We start from the raw sequence: 16,792 nt of genomic DNA, 5'->3' as shown, positions 1-16,792 counted from the left end.
CCATATTTGCTGTCTGATCCTCCTTCCTCTTCATGGGATAATATTCATCACTTTCACACACACACACACACACACACACACACACACACACACACACACACACACGCACACACACACACACACACACACACACAAGAAGAAGTTTGTTAGACAAAAAGACCACAAATATGAATGCAGATAATGTCACCATTAGAGTAATTGAGAAGCGTTTATTGTAGCCGTCAAGAAGTTCCTTTTGACTTCTTTCTGGAAATTCCTGACACACATTCTTACTTCTACCTACTTCAAAATGTTTTGTCTGAAATGTTTAACCAAGGCAAAGATCTGTGTTTATCTGAAGTCAAACCAGGTATAACTATGAGTCAGATTTTCTTAAACCTACATACCCCACAGGACGATGGAACCTCCGACATAAAAGGTTCTCCTTTTGCTGGAGAACCTTAAATTTTGGTTACGACGTCGGCATGACGACTTCTTTTTCCTGCAGCTGCACACCTTCACCAAACCGACTTGATTCCCGTTTTGAATATGAATTACGTTTCCTTTTCCATTCCAGCGAAGCCTAGCGCAATAGTTTGTCTCGTGTTGTTTTCCCTTGCACCTCACGAGCCCATCCATGTCTGCCAATTTGCGGCAGCCCGTCAACAGCACGTGCCCATTAGCGCGCGTGGCGCGGCTGTGTCACAATATAAATGATCTAATTTGCTGTAGAAATTCCCATCAAGTCAACACAGAGAAGAAACATGCCCAATTCGAGACGCGTGCAGATTTTCGCGTCAGGTAAAAGAAAAAGAAAGATAAAAATGTTCTCGGTGTAACCTGAGAGCCTGTGGCACTTGGTTTTATATCTGCTTCAAATAAGATTAGCTATCTGATGCAGCCAAAATACAACTGTGACTAACTCAAAGCCCGAGGGTGGAGAAGTGGGAGATAAATCCTGCTGCAGGTTTTGTGCTAGTGTAATTGCATTGTATAAAACCATCACTACAGACTTAATGGGAGGAGGAAGAGGGGGCTTTCTGAGATGCACGGAAAGCAGCAATTTATTTCAGAAAGGCCAGAATATGAAAGCATAGCAGCGACAGTTGATGAGGCGTCCTTTGTCGGGCAGTGTTCACCCTTTTCTTGTTTTAGCTTTAGCATCGATGCACATTGGCCTCATTTTCATTTTGAAGCCCACTTGCAAATGTTTGAAGCTAAATTTTAAGTGAAGGATGCAGAAAACAAGTCATTTTATGATGCATCCTAAAGGACGTCATTAGAGCAGACATGGCTGTCAATATATTCAATCCAGGCTTTTGATTAGCTTTAAACCTACTTGCAATTTCTTCCGTCAAAAGTTTCTCCAAGTTTTCCAAGACCTCAGCTTGACCTCAACCAATCCTGTTAGCTGTTTATTTATTTATTTATTTATTTATTTATTTTTCTACCTAATCGAATTTCAAACAGGCGGAAGCTGCTTCCTGGAAAAGTCTCTCTATCTTCTTATAGCCTTGTCATGCTTTGTGGGCATCAATTATTCAAATTTCCAAAGTGTTAGGCAGACGCTTGGGGGCGCACTAGTGACTGATGGTTGAGCAGATGCAATGTGACAAGCAAGAGTATTTATACCGGATTTATAAACACCTGGGTCTTAAACCTTGAGAAAAACATGCAAGAGAGAAAAAAAAATCAAAATAATTAATTATTTTAACTAGTTTTTGTACTAACTCGTCACAGCAGTTGTATTTAAAAAAAAAAAAAAAAGCAGCATACCACTGTGGTCAAGGGATTCGTGATACATCGGCTGTTCCATTAAAAATAATATCCCCAGAGTTACAAAATTAAAATGGAAATAATTGCACAATTATTTCCAGGGTAACACAACACTTAACCACCGGCGCTGTCTGCAAGTCGCAGGTTGCTGCGATGAGTCATCAAAGTGGCTTAAATATTATGAAGTTAAAAAGGAACAGATGTAACAAAGCAGAACCACTAATAAGGAAGAAAACAGCACTGAGCACGAATGAATAGAAACTGTTATTCAGTTAATTTTACTCAATTAAAGTGCTTTTAAAAAAAATAATAAACACACATTGAAATACTTTTTTACATTTAAAAAAAGTCACAAAAATTAATACCTCTTGGTGTTTTACTCTATCAATTAGTTTTGATAGATACCACAGCTTAAAAAATGTTAATATTATAACAAAACTCTAATTGTTAAAGTAATTTCAAAAAGTGAGCTTTTACATGATCTTACATATAGATTACTTACACAGAGTGATGCATCTCAAGTGTCTATTTCTGTTCTTTTTAATAACCAGGGTTTAAAGATAATGGAAACTTAAAAGCAATAAAATAAAACTCTTTATTATTTACACAAATATTACTTAATGGCGTCCGCAGTCATGGGAAAGATGGCAGACGGCATGCAAACACTGACTCAGGAGGTTAACTTTTTAAACCTTAATTGCCGACTGTTCACATTGTGCTCTGTTCAATTATATTAACTGGAAGTTTAGTGGAAGGAAAAAGTGGGCCAGAAATGGCGAGATTTTTCATATCAAATTTCCGTAGCTTTCTTGGCTTCCAGATTACTTGATTGACATGCTTAAGATAAAAAGACAACTTAACTTAAATTTACACTTCACGGAAGAAAGCAATTAAGGAATTAACACCTGTGTTCCCAAGAAAGCTTACAGTCCAAACATATTTCAGGTTCAGATCCCATCGGCCCATCAAAACCTTCGTAAGTGCATGAGGTCATGATTTTCAAGATAATTATTCCTACAACGCTCGAGTCTCGATGTGGTATGAAGAAAGAGGTGAAATGGTGGTCACCATGGTGACTAGGAAGGAATAAAAGTGTGGAAAACATGTTTACATTTCTCCATCCTCTATTTTATTATGATTGATAGTCATACAGACGTGAAGAGTGGTGAAATGAATAGTTTTCCGAACACCACACGGAAAGCCTGACAAATTGATGACAAAGGTCTGGGGAGGATTATGAAGCCGAACGGCTAAGATGAATTTAAATCATCTTGTAGATTGGTGTCAGGTTGTAAAATTAAATTTAGTGCCATTCAGAGAAAAAGTGAAATGTGCAGTTCACATTTAAAAACATAGATACGTTATTAAATTAGAATATGCGTTCCAATGAGGCTCGTATGTCAGGATAAAAGTACCTTTTGAAAACTGACAACATTTAAGCAGGTATAAAGCATATTTTTCATTAAGACTGCATTTTATATTACATTTTTTTCTTTTTAATTGGTCTGATATATTTTAATTTTAAAATGCAGCATAATTAACATAAAGACATTAAAACATCCATCTTTGTGTAATTATTATTATTATTATATAATGTTTTACTAAGCAATAATGTTCTTGAAATAAATGAACTTTTCAAAAATATTCTAATTTGTTCAATAGGCCTGTACAGCGGTTAAGCAATGAAAATGACCACAGTGCCACCACATGGATATCATCAGACCTGCACCTATAGCAGCATGTGTTTCACCCAAGACGAACAATTAACTGACCAAAATTTGCTACAGAAAAGGAAATAAAATCACAAGTCAAATGTCTAAAGATCAGAGTAAAACAGATGATATATAATCTTCTAAAATCTTTTGCTTCTCTTTAAAAACGGCCCCATCCCTCCTCAGTAGTGCAATCTCATTTTCTAAAGTTTGGATTTTAGCCACAGTGCTCTCCTCTCTACGGTCCAGTTCCAAGATCTTTGCGTGCAGACTCAGGATCTTACTCCACAACTCGTCCTTGTCGGTGTCCGCTCTGCAGTACGAGTGCTCGTGAACCAAAACGTGCTCTCTGTCACCGGGCTCGGCCTCCTTTGCAAAACTCCCCAGAGATCTGTCGCTAATCAATTCCACAGGCACAAAATGAAAAGTCTGACTCTGGTCTGCTGCAAAAGAAGCGCAAGGTGCATGTTCCTCATCGCCGGAGAAAGGGCCAGGTGCCTCGCAGCACAACACGGTCACAATCGAGTCAGTTTGCTCTTCAGAGCACGCCGGCGGTGTGAGGCAGGGCACTGCTGAAACTCCACTGTCATCCGTTACCTCGCAGACAGTCGTGTGCGTCTCAGGTAGACTTGACTGAGAAGTGATCCTTGATTCTTGGAAGAGAGGGACTTTGAGCAGCATCGTGGACTGTTCTTTAACAGGTAGGCGCATTTTCCTCAAAATTAGAGGCATCCTACTGGTATCACACTCAAAGTCCTCAGCTTGTGACAGGGATGTGGCTTCAGGACTTCTCTGAAGGGTAACCTTGTTCTCACATTCCTTGGATGAAAGAGAATACTGCAGTTAATTCACAGCAACGCAACACATGTCAGCTGTGGATTTACAATAGAAAAAAAAATATAGCTGCAGTGTGAAACATCTGTAAACTCAAACAAATTTTCTTTAAACTTTTTTTTTAAATGGAGGTTACTACATACATTCTCAACAGAGGGGAAGAGGGTGGGAATAGCTGTATTCTTCAGATATCGGATACCCCAGCGAATATCAAAGCAGTCCTCTGTGAAGTGCTCGCTGCAGAGATACTGATGCCGACTTGGGGTCCACTCCCCCCGCCTCATGTTGTTCACCCATTTTTGGAGCCTGGATCTGTCCTGCAAGGGAAAACTGTGCAGAAGGAGAACAACGAAGGACATTAATTAACCTGAATGAAAGGTTATTGTGAATTATGAAACTGAACTGAGCCTCTTAGACAGTTAAACGCACTATACACATTTCCCCCCTTTCATAATAAATTAATTTTGACTAAATGACACTTTACCTTAAAATAACAAAACAAATCCAGAAACTGATTGCATGTTATACCAATATGATCTATTGTATTCTAATTGATACAGAAAGGTTTGGCATGTAGCTTTAAAGGTGAGTAATAGCAAGCATCTCCGTTACTAGTAGTAGTTTATTTCAATCTAGCACAAACATGACACTATAAGCAATTTATAACGGTGACGGTAAAAGCCTAATTAAAATAGCTGAGAAAAAACTATGCAAACAGAAAAACTTACGGATAAAAGCTGATTTTCTTGTCTTGTTTTGATGAAGTCCCCCCACGGTTTCGGCAAAGCTTTTCTGCGCAGTACCGTGGCATCTCTTCTGTGAAGCCGCATCGAAACACCTTGACACACGTTTAAGGATATTTTTAACGCGAAAAATCTCGAAAAAGTCAACTTCCGGTATGCTGTCTGAATGGCGGAGGTGACGTTTATTTATTTATTTAGCCAACACATTGGGTCGAATCCTTCACAATCAGCCAGGGTGATGATTGGAGCGGAGTTAAAGGAGTTTCTTAAATGGAGGGAAAACGTGCAGAGAATATATGTCAATTTGTTTTTACTAATTAAAAAGGTGACAGATAAAAATGTATTGAAAATGACGCCGACATCGGCACATCTTGAACGGCTATGCGTATTCCCCAGTTGAAGCGGAATTTGAAATTGTCAGCAAACTACAACCATCCGGCAAGCCTAGTTCCTGCCTCGCCGGCTGACAAATCGTGCGTACCCACCGCATAGTTACTCAACAGAAGCGCATTAAAACATTTACATGTAAAAATACAGATTGAAAAAACCAAGAAAATGTAACAAAAATAAAAATGGGCTTAAAGAAAGAAACTATATTAGTTGTCTAATGCTGCACGGAAGGGAGAAACAACATCTAACAAGAAAAAGATTATAAGTGTCAGAGTTTTATTCAACAACATATTTAGAGCAAAAGGCATAGGAATATTACAAATATAAGCTAAATAAAGTTAAAATATATAGTCTGTCAAATAAGATGTTCGACTTTAATCTAAAATTAGCAACGGAACCCGAACACGGAAGCAAAATACCTGTAATTATCTTTTCATACCGCTACTCTTTTTCAGACTCCTCTCAGTCAAATCCACGGCTCTCAGTCCTCAAGCCTCCACGTGCGCAAAATTTCCACCAATCACAGCCTTCAGAGTCAGCGTGTTGAGTAACGGACCAATAGGAATGCGAGTCGTGTTGTTGAGGTTCAGGAATGCTTGTCGTCAACAGCTGCTGGGTTTCGTTTCGCATCAGCTGGAGCTGTTGGCGGGTGACAAGAAGAATCCCTGAGGCTGTTCACTTCTTCTGCAGGTAACTGTTCGGATTTCTGTAAAAATAACGGTTTTTAGTGTACAAGGGGCTTATTTGTGACTGAAAATAGATAAATGTGGTTTTAATAAGGTTTGTTACGGCTAAAAACTGATCGAAAGTTTCTAGTCTGTTCCAGAGCGTTCCCTTCATCAGCGTAATGGCTCTGTTAAAACAGCTAGCAAAAAAACAAACAAACCCCAAAACAAATCAAACGTTAGAAAACGTTTACCTGCTTTAATTTTCTGTTATCCAATTTTGAACTTCGATGTTTATTTTCAACGTTATGTATCCGGTATACGTTCTGCTTTTACAGCTAACGGGTGTGAAAACCGTCAGTCAGTATGGCCACGGCGCAGTCGATGCTGCTTGTCGCAGTTCACATTCTTCTCATCTCGGAGTTCATCCTGGCTAAGAGGGACTACTACGAGATCCTGGGGTTGCCCAGAGATGCCACGGAGCGCCAGATCAAGAAGGCTTTCCATAAATTGGCTCTGAAGTATCACCCTGACAGAAACAAGGACGCAGACGCAGAGGCGAAGTTCAGAGAAATAGCAGAAGGTACAAAGCGCTCGTGATTCATCATAGTTTTTCTATTACGTCAAGGAAGTGTTTTGTTTACAAGTTGGTCGGTAAAGTGTCTGTCAGGTACTTTAGAATACGTTCCTCCTGTTGTGAAAATGGACTTAAATTGTCACATTCAGCTTAATAAGTTTCTTTAAAAGTATTTATTACTTTTAAAGAAATAAAATAAAAACGCAGCACTACTTTGCTGTGTTTTGTATTTTTATTTTTTATTTCCTCCTTCATGGTAGGAAGGGAGTTTGCTTTGGTGTCTTTACTATGTTTGGAATAGAGACATACACTTAAATTAAAGCCCAAGTAGTAATTCCAGAGTTAAAGATTAAGATGAGGCTGCTAAGCGATTATCCTTATCTTATTTTATGACTCTCTTGATTTAAAAAATAAAAAAAGATCAGTTTTATGCATCATGCTATTTAACGTTGCTGAGAATATGCTGACTTGCACATTTTGCCTCTTAAGACAACTGTTTGTGTAAATTAAACTAAATATACCGTGTCCTAAATCATGATACAAAACCTACTAATATCTAGATTTGTATGCAGACCTAAAGTCTGGAATCCTCTATTTTACTAAAAATCTTAATATCTTCCAAATTTAGCCTTTATTGAAGCATTGGCTTAGTTCCCATTGTAAAGAAAAAAAACCCAAAACAAACATATTAAAATATTTTTGTTAAAATGCAGTTTATTTGCTGCTCTTGATTAAAAATCTAGTCACAAATTGGTCCAGTGCTGAAGTACAAGTTTTATTCCCCAGTATTGATGCATAGTTTACATAATAAATGTGGTTTTGAAGAAGCTTTTAAAGCCGTCACTAAGACACAAACTCCTATTAAAATTAGGTTAAACCATTCTTATTTTTTCCAAAAGTGGTGCAAATTAAATATTTGTACATTTACATGAACAAATTGCAAAAAAAAAAAAAAAAAAGGTGACCAAATAATCTTTATCTGGAAACTTTTAATGTTTTGAAACAGGAAATGTGCAGAAACTCTGACATTAGTTCAGACACAATGTTGGAAAGTTAATTAATTTGTACCGATCATTCAGTGAAATTCCAGTCAAGAAGATTGAGCTTTTATTTAAAAGTCTTTAATTTGTACATTATTAGTATGAGACAGGATGAAATCTTTTGACAAAGGGTATTTTCTTCTTAATTTTGTCAACACAAGTCATCTACATTTTTAGCTAAGGTATTCCAAGTTTTTTGGGGGGGTTTTCCAGGGCTTTTGTTGAACTTTAGAGCACCTTTTAAAAGTATTCATAATGTTAGTTTTTTTTTCTTTTTTACATTACAAACTTCATAGTTTATCCTCCCATCAACTGACTGGCTCCCCTGCCCTTGCTAAAGAAAGCCATCCCCACAGCATGATGCTGCAACCGCCATGTTTCACCATGCAGTGGTGTTCTCAGGATGTGACATCACATTTCCATCTTGACCTCATCTGACAATAGCAGCCTTATCCTCCCGCTTGCTGTCTCCAACACACGATGTGCATCAGAGCTTAATTGCAAGAAACTCTTTTTGAATGCTCTGCTGTTTGTTGATATTAAAATACTGACGCTTACTTTACGTCTGTTTTGCTTCTTTTAGCTTATGAAACGCTATCGGATGATAAGAGGCGGCGAGAGTATGACCAGTTTGGCCACTCTGCCTCATCAGGAGAAGCTCATCGAGGAGGCGGCGGCGACGACTACAACTTCAGGCAGCACTACCAGTCCTTCAACTTCAATGACATGTTCAAAGACTTTGACCCGTTCGGTCAACAACGCCAGCACCACTTCCACTCGCATCATCAGTCGCACCAAAAGAGACACTTTGACAGCCACTTCCAGGCTCACAAGGAGGCGATGAACCGGCAGCGGAGAAGCTTCCAGCAGGGGAGCTTCGGCGGAGGAATGTTCGACGACATGTTTGAGGACTTGGAGAAAATGTTCTCCTTCAACACGCACACTTCCAGGACTGAGAGCAGATTTCAAGGCTCGGTGAAGCAGCACTGCAGGACGGTGACTCAGCGCAGGGGGAACATGGTGACCACCTTCACCGACTGCTCCTGAGACCAGATGAAGGAATTTAAAAAAAAATGTTGGGACGCTGCACAATTTTTAGTTGCGGTGTTGAAATCGAATTGAATGCTAATTTATCACTTGGTTTGGCTTTTGTAACGCGTTGCGTTTTTTGTTTTTTTTTTCTCCCCCCGCAAATATCAAAGCTGGTCAAATTAGTGGCTGTTCTGAAGCAATAACAAATCCACAGTTTTTGATTACAGCACGGGGAATAAGTCTTAGGACCATTCAAATACCTCCCCTTTATTCAGCTTTCCTTGTTTATTGTGTTTGTTTCGGTTCATTATGACTGTACGGTTCCGACACTCGGGTACGGCCCACGTTTAAATGACAAAAGCTTGTTTTCCGTCGAGGGCAGGAAGGCAATAAGAGTTCTCGAAAACCATCTTTGGTTCAGCAGCTTAATCAGGCCACTTTTGCTGTCTAACTTCAAAACAACAAATTCCTCTTCCGGGAAATGTAGCTGGAATGCGTGCAGGCTGGCCGTCGTCAACAGTTACCTCGTTTTAAGTTTCTTCCTGCAGAGATGCATCTCCTATCACTCAGTCAGGGTCAGGAATTAACATCAGTCCCACGATAAATCCTGGGAAACGGAGACGCAGGCAGTTTACTGCTTCGTCCGCTCGTTTTTCAGTCAAGGTGGATGGTCTGACAGGTTAAGTTTCCCAAACTGATAAGAATGTGCAATACTTAGCACCTTTGCTCGTCATGTTGCCTATGATTCAAAGACAGTGCCCTGCAAATGTCATTGTCTTACATCTGCACTTTGTGTATGTGTGTGTGGTAAGTGTGTGTGTGTGTGTGTGTGTTTGTTGACTGCAAAATGTTTGGAAAGAAATTAAAACATGAAAGATCAAAGAATTGTCTTTTCTTTCTTCTATGACTAAATTAGGAACTCGCTGTGTAGATTATTTAGAAAATAACTAAATTAATGCAGAAACATGCTTCTTTTAACACTCCTAAAAGTACTTTTTATGGCACTAATAGAGCACATTTTTATGCAATGAGCAACTTTTCTACTTTCCAAAAAGCAAAAGGTTTATAATCCAACTGCTGTTCCAGACATCTCCACCAGAGGGCACACTTTCTCAAAGCTAAAAACAAATCTACATCTGGAATAATCTTAAAGCGGCCTAGAAAAAGCAAATAGATTTCGAGATGTCAAATACAAACTATTTTACCTACATTTTTCTTCTTTGTTTGAATCTGACCAAATAAACCAAACATCAAAGTGACAAAATGAGCTCTTAGCCCTAATCTCTTAAGTAACCTCTCTAATATTTCACCTTAAACCCAAAACTTCCCTTATATCGCTAATATATTTTGGTTGTCATCGCAATCCACAGAAACTTGAATGAAGCACAACTTAAGCCTCTCACTGTGCTCACAATTTCTCTGCTCCCACTAACCAGGAAGGATACATTTATCTGAAGGAACTGCACATGACCAAGAGTGACAACATTTAGCCTGAAACCAGCACAGCTGATTGGTCATGAGTTACAACCTGAAAATTTGGTTGCATATAAAAACAATAAAGTACACACACATATAAGTATATGAAAGGCCAGTGAAAACTGCTTGGTCACGTAGGCTGTGCCACACCTAAATGCTGCTCAGCTAAAGTAAGCTAGATAAGGTTGCTCCTCAGAGTTTAATACTCTAGAAGACAATTGCTGAGTCATTACAGATCTGCAAACTGGCGCTTGAAAATAAGTACCACACACTGTTTGAAAACAATATAAAAATGAGAAAAAAAAAAAAAATCAAATGTCACAGCTGAAATTCTGAACTTCAAGCTAGCCAAACTAAAAACATAATTGATATACATTCGTTTGCAAATATAGAATATTCTGAAATGGGTTTGAAATCGCAGACGGGACCGCACGCCACTAGATAGATTCCCAATCTCCTTATATTCTGCTAAATCATCCTTCTCTTGTACTTATTTTTGATTATGCCCTCTGAATCAGGTGACCAACATTTGTTATCAGGTACGGCACATCAAAAGCCTCCACTACCCTACCATGCTTGTTGTATATTTGCTGAGTTATTGTGCAACCTTGCATTTTCTTTTTTTCTTTTTTTTCTTGTCAAGTCATGGGATGACTAGGATTTTTAGCAAATGGCACAGTCGGTTACAATATCACACCTGTAGTAATGATAACAGTAGTGGGTGTGGAAATCTTTCAATAAGGAGCTGGCACATAAGCGATCGGCACAAGAGTGGATAAGTGCTGACATCATAGGCGAGGGTGCTTGTCCTCCCCTGAGACGTCTACATGGCCCACATTCTGGACAAAACTAGGGAAAAATGACCCTAGTTTTTTATAGGGTTACTGTTACACAATGTGCTATCAGTTACACCCTCTAGTGTCCATTATAGGTATGCCAGCTCCTTGCAAAAATGAATCACACAGAATATTTACCCAGATTGTGCAGACTGTGTGCTCTCTCTCAACTCAATTCAATTAGCTGAGCTTCCTTAGATAATTTTTTTTTTTTTATCAATTGGCATGAAATAATCACCTCAATTTTACTGGATTTTTAATTTTGTTTTAGTTTGACAGTATGCATCTGGATCTAAATTTACTATTAACCGTATTTTGTTATTTTTTTTTTTTTTAGAATTGTACCAATGTAGACTTAATTTGGACAGAAATGGACCCATGAAGTGTCACTGAAAACTAATGAAGTGAACTGATACAGCACCTGAACAGTTCATTTTCCCACTCAACTGAAGCAAACATGCTGCTTACGAGTTTTTGGTAAACAGGGCGTCACAGAGCAATAACCACCGCCGTTTCATTACAGCTTCATTAATAATTACCTACAAACGTCACTTTGTACCACAATTTGCTGCTTCATCTCTGATTACGACACACTGAACGCCCACCTGATTAGCAAAAGTAAAAAAAAAAAAGCAGGTTTTCAATATGTCATCTTCTGCTGAGTCATCTTTTAGTATGAGTTACTTTCAGCTTTTCTTCACCTCCTGTTCAATCGACAGAATACAAATCAGAGATTTGTACATCTCTGTTTCATTGCTTTTTAGGACAGCAAGGCAAATCAAATATCTGTAGCCTTCATTTTATGTCAGAACAGAACATTTTAAGATTGTACCTCTTGAAAATGTGGATGTCTAACATTTTGGAGAGACATTAAAAATATGTCACATTGATTTGATTTATACTGTTGCTGTGAATGAAATGAATAGAGCGTTGTTCTACAATTTGGCCTAATTTCATGGCATGATAAAAAAAAAAAATCTCATTTGAACAGTCACACCCCTTTTTCAGTGTGTACCGCACAGGGCCGGTGGCTTTAACCCCTCCCATTTCGAGATCAAATAAAAGGCTGCCTGCATCTTCAGCTGGCATCAGGCATCTTTTGTTTAACCGGCTGCTTTCTGAGCTACCAGGTTAGATTGGACACACAAAAATCATCAAGATGATTCCTGCAGTTACACTCTACAATGGAGCCAAGATGCCCATAGTTGGTCTGGGAACCTGGAGGGTAAGGCTAAGATATTACACATTTGTTGCAACTGCTCAGTAAATACACTCCAAGCTCGTCTGTGTTGGTTCTGCCTCTCACTGAATGTTTTTTTCAAACTTTTAGCAACTTAAGCTTTAATGTAAGTTTGAATGCTAATGTACCGAGTACCCAGAGTTGCTGAAGTAGAAATAAGCAGTGAAACCACTACAATCACACTGTGCCTCTGTGTTATCTGCGTACAATGGTAAATATTAACACTTTACTGCATGCTGAGCTCCGCCTGCTGATGTTTGTGTGAAGGTCATTTGATTTGTATGTGTAACTAAGAGTACAACAGAGGACCACAGGCTAAAAAGTAGGAGCTTTAAAGTTTTTGGAGTTGAAACATTAAAAAATGACGTGGCCATGATTAAAACTACTTCAGAAACGACAAGACTTACCCACACTTGCTCGACTAAAGATTTCAGTTACTTTTAGGCAGTTTTTGGGTTGAAATAATTTGCAAATTGAGACATTATTTACTACTTTCACACACAAAAAAAGGACATCAAAATATTGCCACAAATGTTTGATGCCTGAGTGTTTGCATGATGTGCGTCTGCGTAAACCTTCGCAGGCCGAGCCCGGGAAGGTCACCGAGGCCGTGAAGGTGGCTATAAGCAGCGGCTACAGGCACATAGACGGTGCCTTCGTGTATGAGAACGAAGGAGAAGTTGGGGAAGGAGTGCGCGCCATGATTGAACAAGGAGTGGCAAAAAGAGAGGACTTATTCATCGTCAGTAAGGTACGCCAAAGAATGACTGCTTGTTGGAGAAATAAGGCCGTATATCACAGATCAATTCTGTGGAAAACAAAGTTTGCCATGCTCCAAATTGTCCTAAATCTCCCAAACCACAGAAATCAAACTTTCACACTAAATATGTGGCCTGTGTGGCTATAAATATCAGTAAGCACTGTACGTAACAGATGTTTCTAGACAGACTTATGTTTGTTGAAGCTTTTCCTGTAGCATCTCCTTTTCAGCTACAAAGTACCTCACTGTGTTTCCTGCTCAACATTAGAAACTCTACAATAATTCAGAGCTTTAGGCCCTTGTTCACACATTAGCAAGAATATTTTGGCTATTGTTAATATTTCCATCCACTTTTTTTTTTAACTGAGAGATGATCAATCAACCATTGAGTCACTAATTCTAGTAGTTTTATAACGGATCAGGTTTGAGGTTTATCAAGTAAATGTAAATCCAGTACTAATAAGTACTACATACACTGATTTTACCAGACAGTCACATGGCAACAGCCATAGTACAGCAGTGAAGCTTACCAACTGTCCATAGCTATTGACTAGTTCTTTATATGAACGATTGGGAGCCAAATCAAAACGGGTTTTCCTTTCCTACTCCATTAAATAAGACGGAGAACAGGCAAAAGGGGAAAGAATGTGCCAGACATTTACAAACATTTCACAACGTCATCTTAGTTGCCTTCACTGTCCCTTATGTCTACGAGGAGTGGTCTAAGAGGGAGAGTGGTAACCACTAGATATAAAGTGAGTGGTTTATACGTCATTTTTTTCAAAAGGAGAAAATGACTGGTCTTAATCCAAAGCCTACTAGTCCTCCCAGTGATTGATAATAAAATGGATTACCCAAGGCTGGCTTCTTAAAAATACATAGAAACAAACCATTATTCTTAAAGGGTGTTTGGCAGGGAATGTCTCATAAGTTTTGGCTTCCTTCAAAGGGCTGCAGACATCCAGAATTCACTTCGACAAAAAAAAAAAAAATATTGCGACTACAACATCTCATGCTTGTTTCTCCTCCTAGACAATCGATATTTCTTTTTTCGTGTGTGTTTCTCAGCTGTGGTGCACCTTCCACGTTCCATCACTGGTAAGGGGAGCATGTGAGAAAACTCTCAAAGACCTGAAGCTGGACTATGTGGACCTTTACCTTTTGCACTTCCCAGTAGGGATGAAGGTGAGCCCACAATTACCCTGTCTCACTTCGCCTAGCATTGATGACCTTACAGAAAAGTGCATGCTTGCTGCTCAACATTAATTTTAGCTACAGCTAAAATCCAAATTTCTTTAACTTCAGAGGCTTTATAGTCATTACCTTCACCCTGATGCATATGAACTGTATTTTCTCCTCACAGCCAGGGGAAAAGATCTTTCCATCAGACGAGAACAACGAAATCATTTGTGATGACAGCTACTTCCTGGACACGTGGGGGGTAATTTAAAAAGTCACTGAGCAAACAGACTAGCTCTGCAAATTATTGAGTGTTTTTATTTTTTTTCTGTACAATACTTGTGTATAATCTATTTAAAAGGAAATGGAGAAGCTGGTGGATGATGGTTTGGTCAAAGCCATTGGCGTCTCAAACTTCAACAAAGACCAGATTGAAGCCATTCTCAACAAGCCTGGCCTCAAATACAAACCAGCCAACAATCAGGTAATTCATACAACCGGGTTTTCTAAATATGAAATATAAAAAAAAAGAAAGAAAGAAAGAAATAGATCAGTAACATTTGAGTGCTTCTTTAGATTGAGTGCCACCCATACCTAACCCAAGAGAAAATGATCAACTATTGCCACTCCAAGGGCATCACAGTTACAGCTTTCAGCCCCCTGGGATCTCCAGACAGACCCTGGTGAGTTGACTCACATCAGTGTCAACACTCAAGAAAACTAAATTATCACTAATTGCAAACAATTCACGTCCTTTGAAAGGGCTTCCTCTGACGACCCCCGTCTTCTAGAGGACGCGACCATCTTGGCCATTGCTAAAAAGTACAACAAATCTCCAGCACAGGTAAGACAGGAGCTAATGACTCCTTATGATTAAAACTACTCTTCTACAAAAAATGAATATGGTAAACATATTTTTCTGTAAGATCATCATGATTCTCCATGAGATGCCTCACACTTTGCACTACAAGATCACTGCTAACGGCGGCATAAGTGAACTTAAGAAATTAGTGAACAAGAAAATATTGTGTTCTGGTGTTTTTGAGGAGATGTGTACAATAAAACCCTCAAATGCCTTCAAAGTTTGAAAATCTAGGGCAATTGATAAACATCAGTGCCCAAAGGCAAAAATCCAATCACAAGAAGGTCATTTGTATGGTGTTTCGGGGCGAACCACCACATATGACATCATGCAACAGTTTCTATTTTAAAAAAAATACTCCTCATATTCCCTTCCTAGGTTCTCATGCGTTTCCACACACAAAGGAATGTGGCAGTCATCGCCAAGTCGGCAACACCAAGTCGGATTAAGGAGAACTTCCAGGTAAAACGACCTCGTCAGCATCCGTGTTAAAAGGGTTTAGGGAAAGAATCATCTGTTCATTCCACCCTTTCAAATTGATCTCGTCTCTCTTTTAGTTGTTTGACTTTGAGTTAAGCCAAGACGACATGAAAACGATCCTGGGCTTGAACAGGAACTACAGAGGATTCCCAGCAAAGTGGTGAGACTATGTCGTTTGTGTGTTACTTTATCCACCTTTTTGTCACGTTACAATAACCGTCAAAGTGTTTGATTAAGTTCCCTGGGTGATATAGGCCGACAACGTTTTCAAAAGTTATCTTACAAATAAGGATCTGAGTAGTTTTTGTTTTTTTCCCCATTAAATTTGATACCGCTTAAGGAGAGGATTGGTGTTACATTAGCTTTATATCATGTCATGTTATTCCCTCAACAAAAACATACCTGGAGTTTTGCTTTAATTCTTTCTGTGAAATGGCCGTTTGCTGATCTCCCAAATAACTAAAACTCAGACGTCTGTAATGTGACAAAATGTGGAAAGTTCATGCAGTGAATAATTTAGAAAAAGAAACATGTCGGCATTAAACTGTCGACTTCTGCTTCGTATCGTGAAGTTTAACAATGTTCCATTGTCTTTTCTTTTTCCCCCGCTCCACAGGGCCGTAAAGCATAAAGACTACCCCTTCAATGCAGAATACTAGCCAACGCAGCACTGTTTCTGTTTGATCCTTCTTTGAGGAAAAAAAAAAAAGGATGAACATACCCTTTAATTAAATTACTACCTAATTATTGTCTATGGAACCTGCAGAAAATGTCACCAAAAAAATTGTTCATGAAGTGGTTAGTTAGACATTAAAAAGGAAGTAAACGGTTCAAATAAAGGCTGATTTGTAATACGACTAAAATCTAGATGAAGCAAGTGTATCATGACAATATTATCTCCATACAAATGAAAAATCGTTAAAACGTTTACGTTGATCTATATGAACAAAATGCAACAGTAATGAATATCTAATTAAGTTACTTTGCCATGATGTTCTTATAGACAACTGCATTTTATCTGTTTTTGATGCACTGATATTGTGAAACATCTACTGAATTTGTTGAATAAAAGACTTGCTGTTTGACATGCCACTTTTAAAGTCTGAGACTCCTTTTCTGAATTCAACATCTCGCACTTCAAAGAAAGTTTGAATCAAACATTAACCACTCCGTTTATTTCCGTCACCTCGGAAGATAGGAAACCGCATAAA

The 16,792-nt window shown here is 38.7% G+C and overlaps 3 protein-coding genes across 4 annotated transcripts; 2 read left to right on the top strand and 1 right to left on the bottom strand.

Moving 5' to 3' along the window:
- Positions 1-2,861: 2,861 nt before the first annotated feature.
- On the bottom strand, positions 2,862-6,018 carry LOC106905497 (THAP domain-containing protein 5-like). 2 transcript variants are annotated; one of them, XM_014970393.2, is made up of 4 exons: positions 5,854-6,018; positions 5,030-5,139; positions 4,445-4,631; positions 2,862-4,286 (listed from the first exon to the last, which is right to left on the bottom strand). In XM_014970393.2, exons 2-4 carry the CDS (start codon positions 5,110-5,112, stop codon positions 3,579-3,581), a joined length of 978 nt encoding a protein of 325 aa, XP_014825879.2. In that variant the 5' UTR covers positions 5,113-5,139; positions 5,854-6,018; the 3' UTR covers positions 2,862-3,578. The 2 variants fall into 2 exon arrangements, with proteins under 2 accessions (XP_014825879.2, XP_014825871.2); XM_014970385.2 differs by having other exon boundaries at positions 5,030-6,018.
- Positions 6,019-6,032: 14 nt separating this feature from the next.
- Positions 6,033-9,633, top strand: LOC106905541 (dnaJ homolog subfamily B member 9-like). Its single transcript, XM_014970443.2, has 3 exons — positions 6,033-6,124; positions 6,438-6,682; positions 8,300-9,633. Exons 2-3 carry the CDS (start codon positions 6,466-6,468, stop codon positions 8,761-8,763), a joined length of 681 nt encoding a protein of 226 aa, XP_014825929.2. The 5' UTR covers positions 6,033-6,124; positions 6,438-6,465; the 3' UTR covers positions 8,764-9,633.
- A 1,837-nt stretch (positions 9,634-11,470) lies between these two features.
- LOC106905527 (aldo-keto reductase family 1 member B1-like) lies at positions 11,471-16,673 on the top strand. The gene is made up of 10 exons (XM_014970422.2): positions 11,471-12,285; positions 12,884-13,051; positions 14,129-14,245; positions 14,424-14,501; positions 14,601-14,723; positions 14,816-14,922; positions 15,002-15,083; positions 15,480-15,563; positions 15,659-15,741; positions 16,198-16,673. Exons 1-10 carry the CDS (start codon positions 12,220-12,222, stop codon positions 16,238-16,240), a joined length of 951 nt encoding a protein of 316 aa, XP_014825908.2. The 5' UTR covers positions 11,471-12,219; the 3' UTR covers positions 16,241-16,673.
- Positions 16,674-16,792: the final 119 nt, after the last annotated feature.

Source organism: Poecilia mexicana, unplaced genomic scaffold (assembly GCF_051168715.1).
Source record: "Poecilia mexicana isolate PSO_F unplaced genomic scaffold, ASM5116871v1 scaffold_23, whole genome shotgun sequence".
In the NCBI taxonomy this organism is placed as follows: Eukaryota; Metazoa; Chordata; class Actinopteri; order Cyprinodontiformes; family Poeciliidae; genus Poecilia; species Poecilia mexicana.
Note: the sequence above shows the minus strand (reverse complement) of the source record. Positions and strands in the feature narration are given on the sequence as shown.